The 24,348-nt window shown below is 41.9% G+C and overlaps 1 protein-coding gene and 1 non-coding gene across 2 annotated transcripts in view; both read left to right on the top strand.

Moving 5' to 3' along the window:
• Positions 1-24,348, top strand: part of LOC134802478 (cytoplasmic aconitate hydratase-like) — a 76,066-nt gene that overhangs the window by 39,971 nt on the left and 11,747 nt on the right. Inside the window, exons 12-20 of the mRNA XM_063775157.1 lie at positions 3,178-3,340; positions 4,979-5,079; positions 6,853-6,972; positions 7,629-7,785; positions 9,425-9,531; positions 10,604-10,732; positions 10,943-11,079; positions 12,822-12,995; positions 20,839-20,935. Of these exons, the coding sequence (XP_063631227.1) occupies positions 3,178-3,340; positions 4,979-5,079; positions 6,853-6,972; positions 7,629-7,785; positions 9,425-9,531; positions 10,604-10,732; positions 10,943-11,079; positions 12,822-12,995; positions 20,839-20,935 (1,185 nt within the window). The remainder of the gene's footprint in view (positions 1-3,177; positions 3,341-4,978; positions 5,080-6,852; positions 6,973-7,628; positions 7,786-9,424; positions 9,532-10,603; positions 10,733-10,942; positions 11,080-12,821; positions 12,996-20,838; positions 20,936-24,348) is intronic.
• Positions 23,237-23,340, top strand: LOC134802560 (U6 spliceosomal RNA). The gene has a single exon (XR_010145869.1). It is a non-coding gene; the product is annotated as a U6 spliceosomal RNA (small nuclear RNA).

The following is a 24,348-nucleotide window of genomic DNA, read 5'->3' as shown; positions in this document are numbered from 1 at the left end:
AATTTTTTCATAGGTATCTATGGGACCCCGAGATTCCGTGACCAAAATTTCAGCGCGCTAGGACAAACTTGAAAAAATTAAAAAAAAAAGTCAGCCATATTGAAAAAAACATGGCCGCGTCAAAAACTGCCAGGGTCCCTCTATGACATTTGGTCGAGCACCCCCCACCTAGGTCTGACCGTTTGGCCGGGCCGTCATACGTTTTTCTGACCGGAAGCGGTAGACCAAAAGTCGGAATTTTCTGGGGGTAAGGATACTACACCTAAACTATCGTGAATATTCATGGTATAAACTACGATAAATAAATAAGTTCTCGTTCTCGAGAACATTCTCAGAAGTTACCGAGAAATTCTCATGTGGAAAGTTTCGCAACTTTGGAAAGTTCTCGTGCGTGCATTGCTAATTCTACCCAGCATTCTGAGCGCTTCAAAGCAGTAAAATTTTGTCCCAATATAACGAAAATAAAAATCGACACAAATTAAAATATACATACACAGAACCTATGACGACTTACCCTGAGTTTTAACCACACAAAACTATTTAAACGAATAAAGATTAAAAACCACTATTCATAATATTTCGACACTTTCTGATTCTGTCACTGTACAAACTAAACTTAATTATTTTGATCTCATTTATAATATAGAACAATATATATAGTGCACTCAGCAATATATACTTAGTCATATCGCATGTGTTTATTTATGTAAATACAGATGTTTTGTATGTATGTTTGTCTATAGAAAAAATAATAATATTACAATATACATATCTGTTTAGATTGATGTAATTTCGAGATAAAGTTTACATAGAAATAACAAAAAAAAAACTTAAATTTATAACTATAGGTATTTCTAATAAACGCAAAGTTCAAAAGAAAGTATAATCTAAAATCAAGCAAGATGCCTGAGGTAGATAATGATAAATAATTAAAAAAAAGAATGATAAAGTTAAAAAAAACTTAATACTAGCTGACTAATAACTAAACACAAAAAGCATTTAAAAAATGCATAAAGGGGAAACCACTACTCTACAATGCTGCCCCATCATAAAATTCTCACGGCGCGTTAATTTTTTTAAGTGGAATGTAAAAGTGAAATTAATTGTGTGGTTTTTTTGTATGTATATTATATAAATAATGTATATCTAATACCTTTAAACGAGCAATTATTTTTTATTTATATATTTCGGGGATCTCAGAAACGGCTCTAACGATTTCGATGAAATTCGATGAAATTTACTATATGGGGGTTTTCGGGGGCGATAAATCGATCTAGAAGATCTCTGGGAAAACGCGTATTTTTAAGTTTTTATATGTTTCTCGAGCAAAGTTCAGTCTCCCAGATATTTATAGCTTAAGGAAAACATTAATGACAAATATCGAAAAAACTATGACTAAATTAAAGGGGCCCACTGATTAACAGTCCGCCGGACGGTATCGGCCTGTCAGTTGTTCAGAACTGTCAAAATTTTGTTCTAACTGACAGGCCGATACCGTCCGGCGGACTGTTAATCAGTGGGTCCCTTAATAAATTAAAACTAACAAACTAATAAATAAATGAGATAAATTACTAAAATATTAAATCATAAGGCAAAGCCACGGTGAATCACTAGTCTCCAATAACGCCTCATCACCAAGGTCTCACGTCGCGACGGCTGTACACTCAGCGTTATTTTCGCGTATTAATTGTGTCAAGTGTACAGACGCATAGACGTGACGTTTGCACTTTGCACTTACCGAGGAAGGAAGCGAAGATTAGGTGTTTGCACGTATTGTACTCGTAGTTGTACGATATCGATTGTTTTTAGGGTTCCGTACGCAAAGGCAAGGTAATAGTACTAGGTATAGAAGGCTCTCTAACAAAACGCGTCTGTTACGATCAGGACAGATATGGCCGCTAGGTGGCGACAGCGCCACGCGCGGCTTATGGCTACCCACCAAAATTGGTGTGGAATAGATGTACATGTAGCTACCTTTTGCAAAGCGACGAAATCGCGGAGTGAGCCACGCCTGCCAAAGGGTAAAAACATAGTATTACTAAAACTCCACTGTCCGTCTGTCTGTCTGTCACCAGGCTGTATCTCATGAACCGTGATAGCTAGAAAGTTGAAATTTTCACAGATGATGTATTTCTGCTGTTGCTATAACAACAAATACTAAAAACAGAATGAAATAAATATTTACGTGGGCCTCCCATACAACAGAGCGGACCCTGGCAAAGGCCGAGATAACGCTAGGTAGAAGATCATAAATAATTTATTTTTCGTTATAAGCTAGTTTAACATACAAAAGTAACATGATAAGGTTGGTCATACATAATTACATATTGTTTACTACGAAATGGGCTCGCCTCAGCATAACGCTGACCCGAGAATCGGCGCTGATATTCCGGCGAGTCCATTTTTGTGGCCCACGATCGCAGCTGTACGGCACGGCCTCTTCTGAACGCATCATGGCATAATAATATACTCCGCCTGGTACTCTCTTCCCGTCTTTTCTAGGTCACCTGACTGACACAAGCCTACGTCATCATGCGACAGTGCTATATGATAATATGCGATAGCGCTATACAAAGTGGCAATGTTATTGTGACGTAGGCTTGTGTCACTCTGGGAAGAGAAGACCATGTTTTATTAGACTATGGAACGCATACTTGCGGCGGCTGCCAGCGCCATCTGGCCTACGGGTGTGACAGATACAGATAACCTAAAACTAAAAGGCAATGCCGTACAAGCTGGTAAAAATAACAAAAAAATTGGGAATACTAGAACAGGGGTCACCAAATGGCGGACCGCGGTCCGGATGCGGACCGCCGACCTATATAATTTTAATACATATTTAATAAACTCAAGTAGAAACGGACCGCGATGGTCACATTATTTTAAAAAATCGGACCCCTGAAGAAACTAATTGGTGACCCCTGTACTAGAACATATCAAGCAGTGAATAACGGAATGGTACAGAAGAGAAATTCTATGACCGCACAAAGGCAAATAAATTGCCTCTTCTGTGCGACAGTTAATAATACTGAAAGCATTGTTTGAATTAAAATACTGAAAACGTAATGGCTGGTAATGAATTAAGTACACTTATTTATACATAGTTACGTGCGAAAACATAACCCTCATTCTGCAGTCGCGTAAAAAAACACCTATAAATGAATATTTTATTTCCAGGTTGGCTTCAAAGGCTACGGCCTCAGCCCGGCGCAGCTGGACACGTCAGCCAGCTTCACGTACAGCGACGGAGCCACGTACACGATCCGACACGGATCCGTCATCATAGCGGCCATCACATCCTGCACCAACACGTCCAACCCGAGCGTCATGCTGGGCGCAGGTACAGACAGACATACATACACACGTACACCATCCGACACGGATCCGTGATCATAGCGGCCATCACATCCTGCACCAACACGTCCAACCCGAGCGTCATGCTGGGCGCAGGTACGGACGGACATACATACACACGTACACCATCCGACACGGATCCGTGATCATAGCGGCCATCACATCCTGCACCAACACGTCCAACCCGAGCGTCATGCTGGGCGCAGGTACGGACGGACATACATACACACGTACACCATCCGACACGGATCCGAGATCATAGCGGCCATCACATCCTGCACCAACACGTCCAACCCGAGCGTCATGCTGGGCGCAGGTACAGACAGACATACATACACACGTACACCATCCGACACGGATCCGTGATCATAGCGGCCATCACATCCTGCACCAACACGTCCAACCCGAGCGTTATGCTGGGCGCAGGTACAGACAGACATACATACACACGTACACCATCCGACACGGATCCGTGATCATAGCGGCCATCACATCCTGCACCAACACGTCCAACCCGAGCGTTATGCTGGGCGCAGGTACAGACAGACATACATACATACAGCTTCACGTATACCATCCCACACGGATGATCACGGATTCATGATCATAGCGGCAATCAAAGCATGACCATAATATATTCACGTTTATTTTGATGTAATTTTCTCTGCATCATTATACTGTCCACGATGATTTTTAATCGGTGATCAGGAACCAATTTTTCTAATTCAGTCAGCGATGGCGATCACATTTAACTATAAAACCAACCACGAAATCGCGAAAAAAAAAATAACTCTCTCATAGAAAATATCAACATCGGACCAACCCAAATGTATGAAACAGGCAAATTTTTTTTGTGATTTCGAGGTTGGTCCCATAGTTAAATGTGATCGCCATCGATGACTGAATTAGAAAAATCGGTTCCTGATCACCGATTACATTTCTTGGTGTATATCATACTTTCACTGGATAATGATCTCAGTCTGATAAAAACCATGGAACATACTAAAAACCGGACAAGTGCGCAGTCGGACCCGCCTACCGAGGGTTCCGTACTTTTTAGTATTTGTTGTTATAGCGGCAACAGAAATACATCATCTGTGAAAATTTCAACTGTCTAGCTATCACGGTTCGTGAGATACAGCCTGGTGACAGACGTACGGACGGACGGACGGACGGACGGACTCAGTGGTTAGAAGTTTACCCATTTACAGGGCACCCTATAATTAATACACGAACATAGGGGTACCTATGTATGTTTCGTTTTTGTTCTATCAATCGAAGTTCCTCTTCTACCGTGAAACACGACAATCGAAAGTTCGGTCTCTGCCTCTCTATCACTCTTGCTTATTCGATCGATAGAGAGGCAGATAACGGAATTTCGATTTTCACGTTTCGCGGTAGGCCACCTGTAAACAAGCCGCCTTGATGCATCAATGTCAGAGAAACTTGTCAAAAACTGTTTAAGACGTAGTATGTATAAGTTACTCTATGGTTTACTAAAGAAATTGGTGCTGCACTCTGGCGGCAGATCATTGCAGTAATACTCCCTATTCGTAGTAGTTTAAAATTAAACCATTTACAAAATGACAATCCTCACTTTTTTCAAGTTTTCTTCTTGTGTTAGGTATGCTCGCGAAGAAAGCTGTGGAGAATGGCCTGAGCGTATTGCCTTACATCAAGACTTCCCTGTCCCCTGGCTCTGGAGTAGTCACGTATTATCTCAAGGTAAGTTAACCCCCTAAGGCTCCTAAAACCCAGGCTCCTAAAAACCCATAATTTTCCACAGAAATTTGAACCTTCAGAGCAGGGAATAGAGTTGATTTTGGTTTTGTTTGAAAATTGAACGAAACAAAACAAATGCGACTCTGTTCCAATTGAATATGATTTAAATTTCGTCGAACTGAATAAGTACTTTCGGTAGGACATTGGGCCTTAGGAGGATAAAATTCATAAGCTCTGTTTTTAACATATCTTAAACTATAGTCTGTATCTTTAAGTATTTAAATAAAAGTAAACAAACAATTTGTACATTATCGGGTAGTTATAACATTTATTGGTTAACCAACCAGATACAAAACCACCTGGATCTGTCACTGAACGGCCTGACTTTAACCTACATTATTTGATCATGTAATGTTTTCATCTACCCTCAACTGGCTTAAGGAGCCATTTAAGGGTAGATTTTGTTTACTTTTACCAAAGACATATGTAACTTCGTATAAGACGAATAAAGTCTAAGGAAAAAACGTGCCTCGGAATTCAAGTCAAAGTCATTCTCGAATAGATGGCGCACACACCTTTAGCCTATCCTCGGCTAGATGGCGTGACGACACCGTTTCATATTAAACAATTTTTACACATATATATCAGTGAATGAACATGGATCAAAATGATATAAAAATAATAAAATTTTATATACATTTTTTGATAACTTTATACGTTTTCATTTTGAGTTTTCGTCGTGTGTCGATAGATGGCAGTAAATTTACTGTGACTACAAAATTTACAATGACAGGACCCCTCTATACTATCTATTCTTTTTGCTTTTACTTAAATACCTAAAGATACAGAGTATATAGCGACCCGCCCCGGCATCGCACGGGTAGAAACTTAACAAATTTTACACAGAAACCTTCCCCAAGAATCACTATATTGATAGTTGAAATAATAATTCAGCCTTACGTCCCACTGCTGGGCACAGGCCTCTCATGCGCGAGAGGGCTTGGGCTATAGTCCCCACTAGCCCAATGTGGATTGGGGACTTCACATACACCTTTGAATAGATAGATGAACATCGCATGAAAATCCGTTCAGTAGTTTCTAAGTTTATCACGAACATACATATATACAGACAGACGCGGCGCGGGACTTTGTTTTATGAGGTGTAGTGATAGGATAAAATACTTTTAAGTAAGTAGATAAATAATTGTGACGTTCCACTGCAAAAGGTACCTTATGGCGGCTGGTGCTTACGTCGCGTAGCGCCGCAATAATATTGGAGCGGCGTTAATAATAGCGTAAGCGCCAACCGCCATAAGGTACCTTTACCCGTGGGACGTCACAATTACTTAGATAGCATCCATAACTCAGAAACAAATACAAATATTACTGATAAACACTCAAATACATTTGTAGTTGCTGTTGTTGTTTTCTTTCTGTTTTGTTTTTTATTGAGGTATGCAATAAAGAGTATTTGTATTGTAAGTATTGTATACATGTTCTTACGGGGATTAGAACTTGGGACCTGCTTCGTATGCAGGGCAACAACATCTAGGCCAGGGCTCCCCAAACCCCGGCTCGCGACGCGTTCCAATCCGGCCCGCCGACACCCAAAGCGTCCGGCCCGCGGGAGCCAGGCTCCAGGGGTTCAGCCCTAACAGCACCAAGCAGATATCCGACCCCCCCCCCGGGCCGCTTCTGACGCGCAATATGGCCCTCAGCTCAAGTTTTTTTAGGACAAATCCAAGTCTTAACAACTCACGATATCTTTGATTTCAGGAATCTGGAGTGGTCCCGTACCTAGAAAAGTTAGGTTTTGACATCGTCGGCTACGGTTGTATGACCTGTATCGGCAACTCTGGACCCATCGATGATAACATCGCCAACACAATTGAGAAGGTAATATTATGGGTTATTCGCGGATGGTCTTGAACGCAAAATGACTAGTGTAATATTTTGCCTATTAAGTCTGTGCGGAAAGAGAAGAGACGTGAAATGTATGGGGCCATATGGGGCCCAATACATTTCACGACTCTTCTTTTTTTCGAACAGACTATCACTTTTAGTCTACATCGCGAACGGTCGAACGCAAAATGCCTACTCGTTTATTTTTACGTTAGCGATGTCGACGGAGCCCCGCTGTCGCGCGGCTCCTATTCTGTGCTGTTTGATAGATTATTAGGCGCCAGTGGTGGTAGATTTAAATTATCTGTATTCGATCTGCGAATGCACATTTATGTGTAAAGGATGACTCACGCTAGACCGGGTCGAACCCGGGCCGAGGGGTCCGACATGTCATTTTCTATGAAGGTCGATCGGTGATCACGTGGTTCTTTCCATAGAAAACGAAGCGCTGGTAGCTCCGGCCCGGTCTAGCGTGAGTCATCCTTAAAAGAGTACAAACGTACAAACTTACACATTTTATTATTTAAATATACGTACATAAATTTATAAACAGTATTTTGTTCTTGTGCAGTAGCTGCTTTCTAGGTAATTTTTTTTTCCATCAAGTCAAGTTCACACTATAGTATTTAATACCTGTCTCTTTCCGACAGAACGAGCTGGTGTGCTGCGGCGTCCTCTCCGGCAACCGCAACTTCGAAGGCCGCATCCATCCCAACACGCGCGCCAACTATCTCGCCTCTCCCCTATTGGTCATCGCCTACGCTTTGGCGGGAACTGTCGATATCGACTTTGAAACTCAACCACTGGGTAAGAAAATATTTACCTACTTAAAGAGGCTAAGAAACTGTAGTGTTTTACCCCAGATCAGAATGCCATAGTCATAGGACATAATAGTATGGAAGTAACCGTAATAAACTATATTTAACACGAAGCATTCATCCATTTTGAAGAACGAAGCGGTTTCTGTATATGCTGCTTTACCCCAAATCAGTATGTCGTAAATCAAATTACAGGGACCGTAACCGAAGTAAACTCAGCGACCTGTTTCGACTTCGATGTATTGCCATGTAGCATCCTTTTCATAAGTGCTCTTGCCATTTCTCGAATAATATGAGGCTAATATTATTAGTGTGATGTCATGGAAACCTATACAGATTTGACAGTTTGTGGATAATATTAGCCTAATACCGAACGAGAACCATGGGCCCCTGGGCCATAACCTACGTTTTGGCTGTGACATCGATTTAGAAACTCAACTGGATAACATTTCTCGCACATACTTAAGTTCCAAAAAATTCATTGGTACAGCCGCCATCAGATAGATCGGAGCGGCCGAGGTGGTAAAAATATCTGAACACGCTCTCTAGCGCCTTGTTCGGATATTTGTGAGCTGCTTGGCCGCTCCGATATATCTGAAGACGACTGTACGATCCGGCTAGCGATCTCCGGTTGGGGTACAAACAGCGACACTCTTAACTGTACATCGGCAGACCTTATGCCTTTTATAATGGTAATGTAAGGTTTACGAACTGTCAGTTAACAGTGTGGGTGATGATACTGATGATACTAGAGTTAGACCAAGAAACGACCGGTCTGGCCTAGTGGGTAGTGACCCTGCCTATGAAGCCGATGGTCCCGGGTTCGAATCCTGGTAAGGGCATTTATTTGTATGATGATACAGATATTTGTTCCTGAGTTATGGTTGTTTTCTATGTATTTAAGTATTTATATATTATATACACAAGTCTTCTTGAGCTTACCGTGGGGCTTAGTCAATTTGTGTAAAAATGTCCTATAATATAATATAATATAAAGAAAAGTCTGCAGAGATTTTGATAGCCCACGCAGTGCAAGTGTTATTTCAAATCAGGTTAATGGTATCATTATAAAAAGCTTTAGAGCTAAGTTGGTAGCGATTTTGGTGGCCCAGACTGTGCAAGTGTTATTTTAAACGTCAAATTTCTATGAAATTATGACGTGTAAATAACACTTGCACTGCGTGGGCTATCAAAATCGCTGCAGGTTTTTCTTGGTCAAACTCTAGCTCCCTTTTTTCAAACTTAATAATTATTTGTGTATGAAGCGCTGGTGGCCTAGCGGTAAGAGCGTGCGACTTTCAATCCGGAGGTCGCGGGTTCAAACCCAGGCTCGTACCAATGAGTTTTTCGGAACTTATGTACGAAATATCATTTGATGTTTGCCAGTCGCTTTTCGGTGAAGGAAAACATCGTGAGGAAACTGGACTAATCCCAATAAGGCCTAGTTTACCCTCTGGGTTGGAAGGTCAGATGGCAGTCGCTTGCGTAAAAACTAGAGCTTACGTCAAATCATGGGGTTAGTTGTCAAGCGGACCCCAGGCTCCCATGAGCTGTGGCAAAATGCCGGGACAACGCGAGGAAGAAGAAGAAATAATTACCTATCTATTTTCATTTTCATTTGTGTACAGGTAAACGCGCCGATGGTAGCTCGGTGTTCCTGCGCGACATCTGGCCCACCAGAGCCGAGATCCAGGAGGTGGAAAACAAGCACGTCATCCCCAACATGTTCAAAGAGGTAAAAATAACCTAACCTAAAAATATGCAGTTCACCACTACATAGACTAAATTTATCTTAGCTATCTTTTTGCGGGGTGATACTCAATCTGGAATTGAAAATGTGTTTAAAGTTTTTAACGGTTCAATGTAGACATGTGTAAGTAATGCTCGTAATATCACAAATGAGATATCTCTCGAACGCGTAATATAACAAGCAGCGCCATCTAACACATCTTTCCGAAACTAACAAGTGGCGCCCTCTGCGGACGTTTTTGGCACTGATAAGTGGCGCCATCTAGCGGATCTTTGCCCGGACTTTGAAGGTGAGGGCGTCCATATGCTACGGAGACCCCTTACCAATAAGCGGGCTGTATGCTTGTTTGCCACCGAGGTTTAAAACGAAACATTTTCGGAGGCCAGTAATAACATGTCTTGTCCCTTGTCATAGAGAAAAAAATAAATAGATTGCTCACTCCATACATCAGTTTTGGTACCAAAAAGACTATTATTTTCATAGTCGACATCTAGCATCGAGTAGCGGTATTATCGGTACAGCACCGACCGGAAAGTCTTATGTTGTTGAGCGTTAGACTTTCCGGTCGGTGCTACATCTATTGTCAAGCAGCAGTACTGATAGTTCCGTTACTCGATGCTAGATGTCGACTATGAAATTAATAGTCTTTTCACATCACCTATTCTAAAAAGGACTTTTTCTTCCCCGCTAGGAGGGATCAAAGTGGCACATTTCTTCCCTGCTAGGAGGGATCAAAGTTGTACTTTTCTGTTCTAGGACACAATTTTTTTAATTTTTACATACAATTTTTTAGCTTAAATAGTGTTTTGATACATGATAATTTCCTCATTTATTTATTTTTTTATTTTCCTCATAGTTGATGTGAAAAGCAGTATGTGTCACACGGTATCAAAATTATTTCGTCTTGGGCGTTAACACTTGAATCCCTCATTACGCTCGGGAATCAATGTACGCCCTTGACGGAAATATATCATTTTGATCCCTTGTAACACAAACTACTATTTTGGTACCAAAACTGATGTATACTTGTCTTACTATATTTCTATATGCCCTCCAGGTGTATGAGAAGATCGAGCTGGGCTCGCCTTCCTGGCAGGCCCTGGACGTGCCGAAGGGCAAGCTATACGGCTGGGACCCCAACTCGACTTACATCAAGAGACCCCCTTTCTTCGACGGGATGACCAAGGTACTGCTATTAAACCTAGTAAAGAACTGACATGCATACTGTGATACTTGCATGCATAATCCACATTGAATTGACATGTAAAATTTGTACAATTTTACATGTTATTTTTTTTATTTTTTTTATCTATGGGCCTTAGTAGCCTGAAAATAAATGCTTTGATTGATTGATTGATAAATAAATATTTACTTAATACCTTATCTTATCTCAAAGGAGCTGGGCACCATTAGTGACATTGAGAACGCCCGCTGCCTGCTGCTGCTCGGTGACTCGGTCACCACCGACCACATCTCGCCCGCCGGAGCTATTGCGCGGAACTCCCCCGCGGCGCGCTACCTCGCTGGCCGAGGGTATGTACTACCAGGGATGTATACAGGATGGCCCATTTCGATCGGTCAGTATGGGAAAATCTGAAACTTTAAGACATATGACGATCTCTTCTTCGGAACCATATATGTCATCGATTTTAGTACCTAATAAGAAAAAATGCATTCATACATTAAAACAAAATGTATGTAAAATGTATTGAAAAAAAATGGTGGTCACTGGTCATTTCGAAAACTTACTAAAATAAATTAAAGGATATGAAAACAATGCATTTTATTCATTTCAGACATCATGTTTCACAGTAATATTTACTGCTTAAGACCTAAACAATCGATATTTAATCAGAAATAGTGTTGGTTTTATTTTTCAAAACGTCCGGGTTCGATTCCCGGTTGAGTGAACATTTTTTTTAAATGTATGAATGCAGTTTTTCTTGTTACTAAAATCGATGACATGGTTACAAAGAAGAAATCGTCGTATGTCTTATAGTTTCAAATTTTCCCATACTGACCGATCTAAATGGGCCACCCTGCATATCCGTCCAAGTCGCAGAGTCATTTAAAAGGGACGTTGGGAGATCGAGACTTAGACGGATGTATTATTAAATTATGTTTTTAGCTTTACCGCGTAAATATACATACATATGTACTCGTATATGTGTGCTCCAAATCTTGTCAATTTTTATTAACCACTTTGGTCACTTTGGTGTCTGCTTAAGTTTAAGTTTGGCGTACTTCCGTATTTCCGATGACAATACAATAATATGCTTACTTGGAGCTGATCTGATGCAGTCAGAAGGAAGCCAAACGAACTCCTCGATGGAAAAACATAAACATCGAGTTTAGTCATTAGAAAGGTACTTGATCAGGGTTACCAGATCCAAATTTGGGATTTCCTGACAAAATTCCTGATTAGCTAATATTAGTGATGTACCGACTATTGATTTGGCCGACTAGCCGACTAATCGGCGCTCGGATGGCCGATTAGTCGGCCGACTAGTCGGCTAGTCGGCCAGATCATTAGTATTCCCTAAGTTCGGTTCAGATGCACTTAAAAAACAATCGTTTTACCCCTTTCGTCGCGCTATTCATCATATTATAAATAGTAACGCTGTAAACAAAAATCCTAATACTATATTTCATACGACAACCGGACAAGAAAGCGACCACACGGTCAATAATTCGAACAAGAATTTTCGTAAGCACCCTAAATAGGAATTTGGGTAAAATAGGTGAAAAGCTTATGGAAAATATTTGCTGTTTATTTCTTTTAGCCCTGTTTTCTGTCACTTTATAAAGTGCCGACTAATCGGCCATTTTTGCCGACTAGTCGCCGACTAATCGCCGACTACAAATTAGGCCGGATAGTCGGCGTTCCCGACTAGTCGGTACATCCCTAGCTAATATTTTTCCTGACGCTCATAACGGTAACGGGGGGAGGGGGGCTAACCGTAAGCGTCTATCTATGTATGCTTGATACATTGTTTAAATTTGATTTGTTTTGGATTTATGTAAGTAAATTTGAATAATGTATTTACCTAAAAAGGTACAGCTACCTTTTTAGGTACATTATGCAAATTAGAAAAGTCTGTTCATTCACTGAAATTCCTGACATTTTCGTATTCCGGCCGCATTCCTTACAAACGGCCAAAATTACTGATATCTAGTAACCCTATACTTGATAGACAAGGAGATAATGTACAGTCAGAAATAAAAGTCGTATCATTTGTGTTTTGTTATATTAATAAACATTATTTTGTGAACAGGCTAACCCCCCGCGAGTTCAACTCATATGGTTCTCGCCGAGGCAACGACGCCATCATGTCGCGCGGAACGTTCGCGAACATTCGGATCGTGAACAAGATGGCGCCCGCGCCCGGACCCAGGACCACTCACCACCCCAGCGGGGACCTCATGGACATCTTCGACGCGGCTGACAGGTGAGACAGACAGACAGGCAGACGGACAGACAGAGAGACAGACAGACAGACAGAGAGACAGACAGACAGACAGAGAGACTGACAGACGGACAGACCGAGGACCACTCACCACCCCAGCGGGGACCTCATGGACATCTTCGACGCGGCTGACAGGTGAGACAGACAGACATACGGACAGACAGACAAACAGACGGACAGACCCAGGACCACTCACCACCCCAGCGGGGACCTCATGGACATCTTCGACGCGGCTGACAGGTGAGACAGACAGACAGGCAGACGGACAGACAGAGAGACAGACAGACAGACAGACAGAGAGACTGACAGACGGACAGACCGAGGACCACTCACCACCCCAGCGGGGACCTCATGGACATCTTCGACGCGGCTGACAGGTGAGACAGACAGACAGACGGACAGACAGACAAACAGACGGACAGACCCAGGACCACTCACCACCCCAGCGGGGACCTCATGGACATCTTCGACGCGGCTGACAGGTGAGACAGACAGACAGACAGACAGACAGACAGAGAGACTGACAGACGGACAGACCGAGGACCACTCACCACCCCAGCGGGGACCTCATGGACATCTTCGACGCGGCTGACAGGTTAGACAGACAGACAGACGGACAGACAGACAAACAGACGGACTAGGGTGGTTCAAAAAACATTTTTTTTTATTTTCCTACGGGGCACCCCCTTATTTTGTTACACTTATTATGCTGATAAAATACACCAAGTTTCGTAATTTTATCTCAATCACAAGGGGGTGCTACAACACTTTGAAATTTTTCAAAGTTGTATGAAATCCAAAAAAAAAAGTATTTATTATTCAGAATTTTATTTAAGTATCTGGTTTCACACTATTTGCACATGTGATTTATAAGTTTTTAAGTAGAAAAACATTTTTATTTCTATTTTTTATAATTTTTCAAAAGTAAGATTTTTTTAATGTCACCTAAAAAAATCATAAAAACTAGAAATAAAAATATTTTTTTACTTAATAACTTTTAAATCACACTTTCAAATAATGTGAAAACCACTACTTACATAAAAATCTAAAAAAAAATTAAACATCTTACTTTTGAAAAATTATAAAAGATAGAAATAAAAATGTTTTTCTAGTGTGAAACCAGATACTTAAATAAAATTCTGAATAATAAATACTTTTTTTTTTTGGATTTCATACAACTTTGAAAAATTTCGAAGTGTTGTAGCACCCCCTTGTAGTTGAGATAAGATTACAAAACTTGGCGTATTTTGTCAACATAACAAGTGTAACAAAATGAGGGGGTGCCGCTTCTTCTAACTAGAGTTTGAATTTTTCCCATACAAACGTGAACCACCCTAAGACGGACAGACCCAGGACCACTCACCACCCCAGCGGGGACCTCATGGACATCTTCGACGCGGCTGACAGGTGAGACAGACAGACAGACAGACAGACAGAGAGACTGAAGGACGGATAGACCGAGGACCACTCACCACCCCAGCGGGGACCTCATGGACATCTTCGGCGCGGCTGACAGGTGAGACAGACAGACAGGCAGGCAGACGGACAGACAGAGAGACAGACAGACAGACAGAGAGACTGACAGACGGACAGACCGAGGACCACTCACCACCCCAGCGGGGACCTCATGGACATCTTCGACGCAGCTGACAGGTGAGACAGACAGACAGGCAGACGGACAGACAGAGAGACAGACAGACAGACAGACAGAGAGACTGACAGACGGACAGACCGAGGACCACTCACCACCCCAGCGGGGACCTCATGGACATCTTCGGCGCGGATGACAGGTGAGACAGACAGACAGGCAGACGGACAGACAGAGAGACAGACAGACAGACAGAGAGACTGACAGACGGACAGACCGAGGACCACTCACCACCCCAGCGGGGATCTCATGGACATCTTCGACGCGGCTGACAGGTGAGACAGACAGACAGGCAGACGGACAGACAGAGAGAGAGACAGACAGACAGACAGACAGAGAGACTGACAGACGGACAGACCGAGGACCACTCACCACCCCAGCGGGGACCTCATGGACATCTTCGACGCAGCTGACAGGTGAGACAGACGGACATACAGACTGACACGTTACAAGTGTCTACGTAATATTTACCTACCTAATTATTATTATTTGGAGCATAGAACCTAATATTATAAGTGAAGAAAGAGTGGTAACTCCGTACATCAGTTTTCTTACCAAAAGCAGTCTTGTGCTACGCGCCAAAGCGATCGTACGTGCTTATGCGCCGCTCGAGTCGGGTTAAGAGAGGACAATGACCTCTAACGTGTTGAAGTGCAGTAATTGTAATGTAGTGATAAACGAGCTTCTGGCGTTTATCCAGAACAAAGTTGAGGTGATGAAGGACGACAGTATTGTCAATTTGTGTTCCACTGCGTTCTCGGAGGAGGAAGTAGTCAAAGCAAAAAAGCTGCTGTTTGACTCCATCAAAACAGATGACCGGAACATAGTGCGGAGAAAGCAAAAGTTAAATGGGAATATCCAGGATATGGTTAGCCTTATTAGACGTCTACACCCAGAACAGATGCCTATTTTTGTCGCGAGAGACCTGCAGAGACTTCCACCTGTAACTTTTGATCACGTCGACTGTACTAGATTGCTAAAAGATGTTATTATTCTACAAAAAGAGATTGACACAATCAGGAGAGAGTATGCAACAAAGATGGAATGTGAGTCTTTAAAAAAGGAATTTCTGCATTTAAGAGAATCTTCGTTGTTAAATAACTACGATTACAGTGCTCAATTTGTAAATAAAAATCGACGTGGTAACTATACAAATCGGTTGAGTTTTGTTTTAGATACACAGGATAGCGGCCCGTCAGGAATCTTAGATTTATCAAACAAAGAAACAGCTGATGTTGATGAGTCAATAACGTCAAAGCCGTTAAAATCAAATGTGTCACAAGAACAAAGTAATTTGCCATCTCCTTCAGCCATTAGTACCGCACCGATAACTTGCGAGAGACAGACAGTTAACTCGGTACAATCTCCGAATGCGCCCGAAACCGAACGTCTATGCAGCAGCGAGTGCGATAGATTCGATACCGTAAGCGCGGTGTCGAACTCGGCTACCAACACGCTTCCTAGCTCACCGGTTGCGAAAACAATTGCGCCCGAGTGTGAGGGAGAGGGCCTACGTGGGAAACGCGGGAGCGTACCGACTACTAATACGGTCGTGAACAAGGTCGACGCGCCTGCGCAGCGATCATCGCCGAGGACCGCTCAGGTTAATGCAGCGGAATGTAAACAAACCTATGCAGGATTAGTAGCGGCGGGAGGTGAATGGAAATTGAGCGAGCCGGATAGCGAATGGACAGTAATGCAAAGAAATAGGTTGAGAAACAGATTTATAGGAATGACAGGCAAGGCGGTAACGCACCCGCGTAATTCATTTAAAGCAGCGGATACTAAGATCCCGCTTTATATAGATAATGTTGACAAGGACGCATCAATAACGGATATTTGCCAGTACATTTTTGAAAAAACCCAAGTTCGCGTCGATCTACAGAAAATAGTCGCACAAAGGCAGAGGCCGCATGACTCATACAAAGTACTTATTCCGCGGCATAAATTCGCAGTTTTTATGAATAGAGACTTATGGCCAGACGGAATAATATTCCGTAAGTTTGTTGATTTTAAAAGTAGAAAGACTAATAGTAACGAAATAAAGTAACTAACATAATATATTTTATGGAGGACAGATCTTTAGCAGAATTGACATTAGTTACCTTTAATTGTAAGTCCGTGACCAGGTCAGTAGATGGGGTTAGAGAGTTATGTAAGTCTGCAGACGTCATAGCCCTGCAGGAGACATGGCTCTTGCCCCACGACGTGAATTATATCGGGAGCATTGATGACAACTTTGAATATACGAGTAAATCGGCCGTGGATACATCAATGGGTATTTTAAGAGGAAGACCTTTTGGTGGCGTATCTCTGATGTACAAGAAGGGATTGTTTACGTCGGTTAAGGTGATTGAGTGCAGTAGTGTGCGCGTGGCGGCTATCAGTGGTAAAATCGGCGAGCGTTCGTTGTTAATATTCTCGGTATATATGCCTACGGATGAGTCATCAAACCTGCCCGAGTTTACTGAGTGCATTAGTGAAGTCAGTGCGATTATCGAGTCATTGAATGCGGACTGTGTTTTTATCCTCGGAGATTTTAATGCACATCCGGGTGAACCATTTTACTCGGAACTTTATGCTTTTTGTACAGAACAGGAGTGGCGCTGCGCTGACTTGGAGTGGCTGGGCAGTGATTCAGGTACGTATACCTATGTGAGTGAAGCCCACGGTTGTAGGAGGTGGCTGGATCACTGCCTTGTCACTGAAGCAGCTTGGCTGACTGTTACAAATGTAGGTGTAAATTACGACATTTACTGGTCCGATCATTTTCCTGTCTTTATTAAAACTAAAATGTCTATAAATAATGTAAATATAGCTATACCAGTGTGCAATAATAATTATAATGATTATGTATGGGGCGAGAGAGATTGTGACCAAATAAATATGTATAATAAAATATGTAATGAAAAGTTGAAAGAAATTGACTTTCCTAGCGAATGTATTAATTGTAGTAATAAGTTTTGTAATGACATTTCCCATAAAATTGTATTAGATAAGTTATACTCTGATATTATTAATTGTTTACAGATAGCCTCAAAACTGAGTCGTAGGAACAAGAAATGTAAGCGCAAGCAGGTTGTCGGTTGGAATAAGTACGTGAGGGAAGCTCATGAGCGTGCAAGGATGTACTTTCGGCAGTGGCATCTGTTTGGGAAACCAAGGGCAGGGCCGTTTTATGAAGACATGTGTTCTTCTCGGAGAATATTCAAGGATAGGCTGAAGTGGTGTCAGGACAATCAGACTCAAATTAAAATGGACATATTAGCTACTCACCACCAAGCCAAAGACTTTGCAAAGTTTTGGAAGCACACGAATAAATTAAATCCCAAAGCGGGTGTCCCTGCCGCGGTTGACGGCTTCTGTGAACCGGTTGACATCGCTAATCTGTTCAGAGCTTCCTTCAAGACTGTAAAGCAGGTCCCTGAACGGATGGCTCAGGTGTTCTCTACTGATGGTCGTCACGCCGATGTACAAGTAAGATTTTCTTATAAGGAGGTTGACCACATCATTAAGTCCATGACCAGAGGGAAGTCCCCGGGGCATGACGGGCTCAGTATAGAGCACCTGGTACATGCGGGTGTTCACTTACCTCGAGTGCTCAAACTGTTATTTAACTTGTGTATCAGCCATTGTCATCTTCCGGAGGATCTCATGAAAACGATAGTTGTCCCAATATCAAAAAACAAAACTGGGAACGCCTCCGATAGTTCCAATTATAGACCAATATCACTGGCAACTACGGTGGCCAAGGTGCTTGACGGTCTGCTTGATAACTTACTGGCGAAGCACATTCAAACTCATGACGCGCAGTTTGGTTTCAAACCGGGTCTGTCAACAGAGAGCGCCATTCTTTGTTTCAAGCATACCGTTAAGTACTATGTTGAAGGAAAAACTCCCGTAGTTGCCTGCTTTTTGGACCTGTCGAAGGCGTTCGATACGGTGTCATATGACATACTATGGGATAAGATGGAAAAGGGCACGAGCACTCCGAGGGAGGTGATTAACCTGTTTCGGTACTGGTACGGGCATCAAACCAACCAGGTGAGATGGGCGGGCGCGCACTCGGACGTGTACAGGTTGGAGTGCGGGGTGAGGCAGGGTGGACTCACCTCACCGCGCTTATTCAATCTGTACATGGATAAGCTGATTGCTGGACTCAGCGGCACGAAGATCGGATGTTCCATAGGTGGCACCACGGTGAACAACATTAGCTACGCAGATGATATGGTGCTGCTGTGTCCATCAGTCAGTGCGCTAGTGAAACTCTTAAAGGTGTGTGAAGATTATGCGGTCGCTCATGGTCTGAGGTACAACACAAGTAAAAGCGAACTGTTAGTTTTTAAAGCAGGTAACAAGGCTTTTGACGAACTACCACCTGTCAGCTTGTGTGGTGTCGCTCTTAAAAGGGTGACGCGCTTTAAGTATCTCGGACACTGGGTGACCGAAAATCTCCACGATGACGTAGATATAGAGAGGGAGCGTAGGGCGTTGGCGGTGCGTTGTAATATGTTGTCTCGCAGGTTTGCGCGGTGTAATGGGAATGTCAAAGTAACGCTATTTAAAGCGTTTTGCCAGACCCTTTACACGTGCAGCCTGTGGACAAATTATACTAAAAGAGCCCTCAATGCCCTGCGCGTCCAGTACAACAATGGGTTCAGGATGCTGTTGGGACTGCCTCGTTTTTGCAGCGCGTCCGGAATGTTCGCGGAGGCGCACACTGACAGCTTCGGTGCGATAATACGCAATAGAACTGCCTCTCTGATGCGTCGCGTGCGTGACAGTTCCAACAGCCTCTTGCGCCTAGTGTTAGAGTCACCTGCTTGCGCCTTCTGGAAACACTGGGACGATGTACATATGGGCTCCAGAGGCTTAGTATATAAGTTGTTATAATTTATTAATTTTGTTATAATTTTGTATAGGTTTAAGTACTAACATAATATTAAGGGAATGTATACTAACACTATGGACATGGTCTGAATTAAATAAATTGATTGATTGATTGATTGATTGATTGAAAAGCACAAAATAAATAATAGTACTAGGTACAGAAGATTCACTCTCTAACAAAATGCGTCTGTTACGATTAGGACAGATATGACCGCTAGGTGGCGACAGCGCCACGCGCGGCTTATGGCTAGCCATCAAAATTAGTGTGGGACGGATGTACTTGTACCTACCTGTTGCAAAGCGACGAAATCGCGGAGTGAGCCACGCCTGCCAAAACGCGCGTTATTTCGTAGTCGACATCTAACGTCAAGTAGTGGAATTATCAGTACCCCTACTGGACACCAGATGTCACAAGTGTCGCTATTGACGAAAAATGTACTACTAAAACAATTTACAACTAATATTATAAGCAAAAAGAGTTGAGAATAAAGTTCCAGTTAATCCGGTTATAATATTCGCTGAAAATTGTTGAGCATAATTTTCGTTCGCCGCGACATCTATTGTCTACTAGCAGTACGCTAAATTCCACTACTTGACGTTAGATGTCGAATACGAAATAACTCGCGTTTTGGTAAGAGAACTGATGTGTGGAGTTATCACTATTTCTTTACTTATGTTACTCTATGATATGGAGCCAGTCAGTACTGCTGGGCAAAGGCCTTCCCACAATTTCTCCACTGATATCCAGGGCTGTGTCTGGCCACTTCTTCAAGGAGTCCAGTTTTGCCGCCATCGCGGGCGAGGTCTGTCAGACCTCCGATTATATTTTTTACATTACCTACATTTACCTATAGTTTGTTGTTTTAGCATTAGAAAGAAGGTAAGCGATCTTGACGTGTCTTTTAATGGGGTTGGCCGGTGGAAGTTTTTAGCAGATGGCGCCATCATAGCTTGCCCTGTCAATCCCTATAATTGTGTCAAATTTTTGTTTTTTTAATACACTGAATGCCAGCCTTTTAAGCCAAATCTCATAGAAAAAGGGGCAAGCTATGATGGCGCCATCTATGCAAACCTTTGACAGTTGCCAACCCCATTGAAAAACGCTTTTAAAAAATCAGTAACTACTTATTACTTATGAAAGCAGAAGAATATAAATGATCGTACTAGATTCATAATTGTTACATATTTGCCGTGACTTAATAAAACGTGCTTTTCAATCACATCAAGATTGTTTACCTTTTTCTAATGCTAAAAAAACGTACTATAAATTAGTATTTAATTTGACAGATACGCGCAAGAGAAGGTGCCCCTGATCGCCATCGTGGGCAAGGACTACGGCTCGGGCTCCAGCCGCGACTGGGCCGCCAAGGGACCCTACCTATTGGTGAGGTCACTTTTATACACACTTACTGACACCGCATTGGTCCTTTGGCCGCCAAGACGTCAACTGACGCGCCGTCGGGACCGTGCGCGTTGGAGGGTCTGCCATCTTGTGGCCTAAATCGGAAACATATGCATTGAAGCGTGTACATTGCCAAAGCAAGTGCTACCATCTACCGTTCTAGTCGGTACGTTTCCTTGTGCATAGTAGGTTCTGCCATCTTGTGAGCTACATCGGAAGCATAAACGACACATTTACGCCTCGCGCCAAAAATCTGACGTCTCCTATGCTGCCCCCTATAGTTCATGCACGGGGCCTATAGGCGTGGCGTTCAAAGGGTGACGTTCGGATTTCAACTGCAGCTTACTGTTGCCGTCGACACCTGCCAATTTCCATGATAAAATGAGAAACGAAATGAACGTCACGCCGGCGAACATCGACTTTTTGAAGTGAAAACTTCTTTTTGAAATGTAAAGTGCACCTTTATGTCGTGCGTAGACGACATAAAATCGCATTTTATGCTCTAGAGCATAAAAGTAAAATTTTCTTCTAAGACTAAGGTAATCGGTCTCAACAGCCAAACAGTTAATAGTTATTTGTACAACAAGAGATCAAAGTTTGATATTTCTTCGAGTGCTTATTTTGAGTCCCGTGCAAGCGAAAGATTCTATAATCTAATTTAGAATCTTGAGCGTAGTAAGGGATTCAAAAGCGCACGAGATGTAAATAAGTTTGATGTAGTACACAAAATTTTTCACCCTAAGCAGTGAGAACATACCTAGAGGGACAGAGATAATAGAACCCAAGTATATCGAACTTGTATTAGACTCCGCATGTTGAAATGACATTTGACTAGAAAGGCCACTTGAATATCATTTTGTCTCACTCAGTGAGCAAAATGCGATTTTGCTTAGGGTGAAAAATTTTGTGTACTACACGAGATTGACGAGATCAAACTTATTTACATCTCGTGCGCTTTTGAATCCCTTACTACGCTCAAGATTCTAAATTAGATTATAGAATCTTTCGCTTGCACGGGACTCAAAATAAGCACTTGAAGAAATATCAAACTTTGATCCCTTGTTGTACAAATAACTATTAACTGTTTGGCTGTTGAGACCGATTACCTTAGTCTTAGAAGAAAATTTTACTTTTATGCTCTAGAGCATAAAATGTGATTTTATGTCGTCTACGCACGACATAAAGGTGCACTTTACATTTCAAAAAGAAGTTTTCACTTCAAAAAGTCGATGTTCGCCGGCGTGACGTTCATTTCGTTTCTCATTTTATCGCAAAATCGCATTTTGCTCACTGTTTTTAAGAAGCAAAGTACCCTTGTTCGAGCTGCTGAGGTGAAAAACATATTGCACAATTAAACAACTGTACCGATATTCGAAACCTAAGAATAATATTGAGAATGGCAACATTGTGTTGTCGGTCGTATTGTCCTTTTCTAGCATATTCGTCCCTCTCTCTCTCTCACATTCCCACCACAGAGCAGTTGGTTTTGACAGGTGTTTGACAGTTACCGCCAAAACAAATTTCCAAGTCATTGGCTTGCTGTTTTTCCATCTGGAAGGTCGTGAAGCTAAACTGCTGGTGAGTTTTGAATTTGTACCCCAGTTTAGCTGACTATATTGAAAAACAGTTTCTAACGGCTTTTGCCGTTCGGAATAAATATTTAATTTAGTTGTCCGTTAAACTATCTAGCAAATAAAAACGATCCGGAATAGTGATGTGCAAGTGTTTTCAAAGGCTGCCTGCGCGCACCGTGGCTATGCCAATGAAAATACTAAAACACATGTTAGAAAACACATCGAGCTGGTAAAGCGTGCACGTGTCACCATTATAATTTAATTTTATACCTACATTAAGTCTCTTCAGAGTCTTGTTAGTTTAAATCTTTGTGTGTGTGTATAATAACGGTTGAAATTATAATACTTAAATGGTGATCTGTGGAGGCATACCCTTCAGATTTCAAGTGATTTGTGTTTTCGAATACGAAAGGATCGGATAGTTAATACGTGTTACGTAGAACCTACGTATGAAGGTAGAAGCTTATAGACGTGTAGGTTTTATCTGTCCAAGTATCTATCAGCAATTTGTCTTTTTATCCCGTTCCGGGTTAGTATAATATTTATTGCAAAATTTATTTTTTGCTAATAAACTTGCTGATAAATAATGTGTACCCGCTTAGGAGTCGACGAAGCCCCGCTTCGCGGGGCTTCTATTTCCGCTCTGAGGGACACAAGGTAACGAACAAACCTACATCGCAAACATTGCATTTATTTTTGTGGAAAGTGAGTACTTCGGCAGTACATAAACTTAAATCTGACTAGACATAGAGAGAGATTAGCATGGCTCTGCGCAAGAATGACATGCGAAATCGTGAAGTATTTCACTCTTTATCTACCAACTTATATCTCTCCAACTAGATCTTTGATAAAAAAAAAAAAAAGGTTAAAATGTAGGTAGGTACCTACTTAAATAAATAACTTAGCAGGTACTTACAGCCTAAAAAGGTTAAGGAAAGAACTCTTGCATGTAGTTGCTATATGTGCTTGTGTTATTTTGGATTTGAATAATTTGATTATTAATTCTATACGTAACTACATACAAGAGGGTCAATTCTTAAGTCTACCTACCTACCTACATAAATAGTACACTTGTAAACGTTTCAAATAAAATCGGAAGCCTGTGATTTGGAAAGGCATTAACGATACGGGAATCTTTAGATTGATTCATTGACGAAGACGCATGGTTTGGTTCATATTGTCAAATTATATTAGTTAACTGTAGAGTTAAAGTTTAGTTTTGGCAATCCTGCGCGTCACCGTGAATGACACTCTCTAAAAGTGCCTGTTAAAGGCTTAAAGCCTTTCACCTTGTCGAGCAAGGAACCCGCAACTAAGGGAATATTACCCACAGGGTATTTGATTTGAATGATATTCTTAAACCTACGTCTGTTATGGTTCCACCTGCGTGAGGTGTGCCTAAGAGAATCTTTTATTCGTTCACAAACTAACGTCATGTTATTTGTGATAAAACCAATATATTATGTACCTATCTAAGCCTGCGCAAGGCTGCCATGTTTCCACCTGCGTAAGGTGTGCCAAAGAATCTTTGATTCGTTCACAAACTGACGTCAAGTTATTGATGATGATATTATAACCTATGTAAGCCTGCGCAAGGCATGTCAGACATATTCACAGAAATATAAATGATATGGTTATAACACAAGCGAGCGAGTAGGCCACAATCAGAAAAATATTACAAAGATGAATTTGTAAATATCTCCTCTTAGAGAAAGTAAAAAGGGTTTAAAATAATGTTTTGGGTAACAATCAGTCGAAATAGGCAAGGCTTCGTTATTAGAGTTTTCATTTCTGTTTACCAATTTATTCTAAGGGTCCCGA

The sequence above is a fragment of the Cydia splendana genome, chromosome 24 (assembly GCF_910591565.1).
Source record: "Cydia splendana chromosome 24, ilCydSple1.2, whole genome shotgun sequence".
In the NCBI taxonomy this organism is placed as follows: Eukaryota; Metazoa; Arthropoda; class Insecta; order Lepidoptera; family Tortricidae; genus Cydia; species Cydia splendana.
The sequence above is the reverse complement of the archived record's forward strand: the minus strand, read 5'-3'. Positions and strand labels throughout refer to the sequence as shown.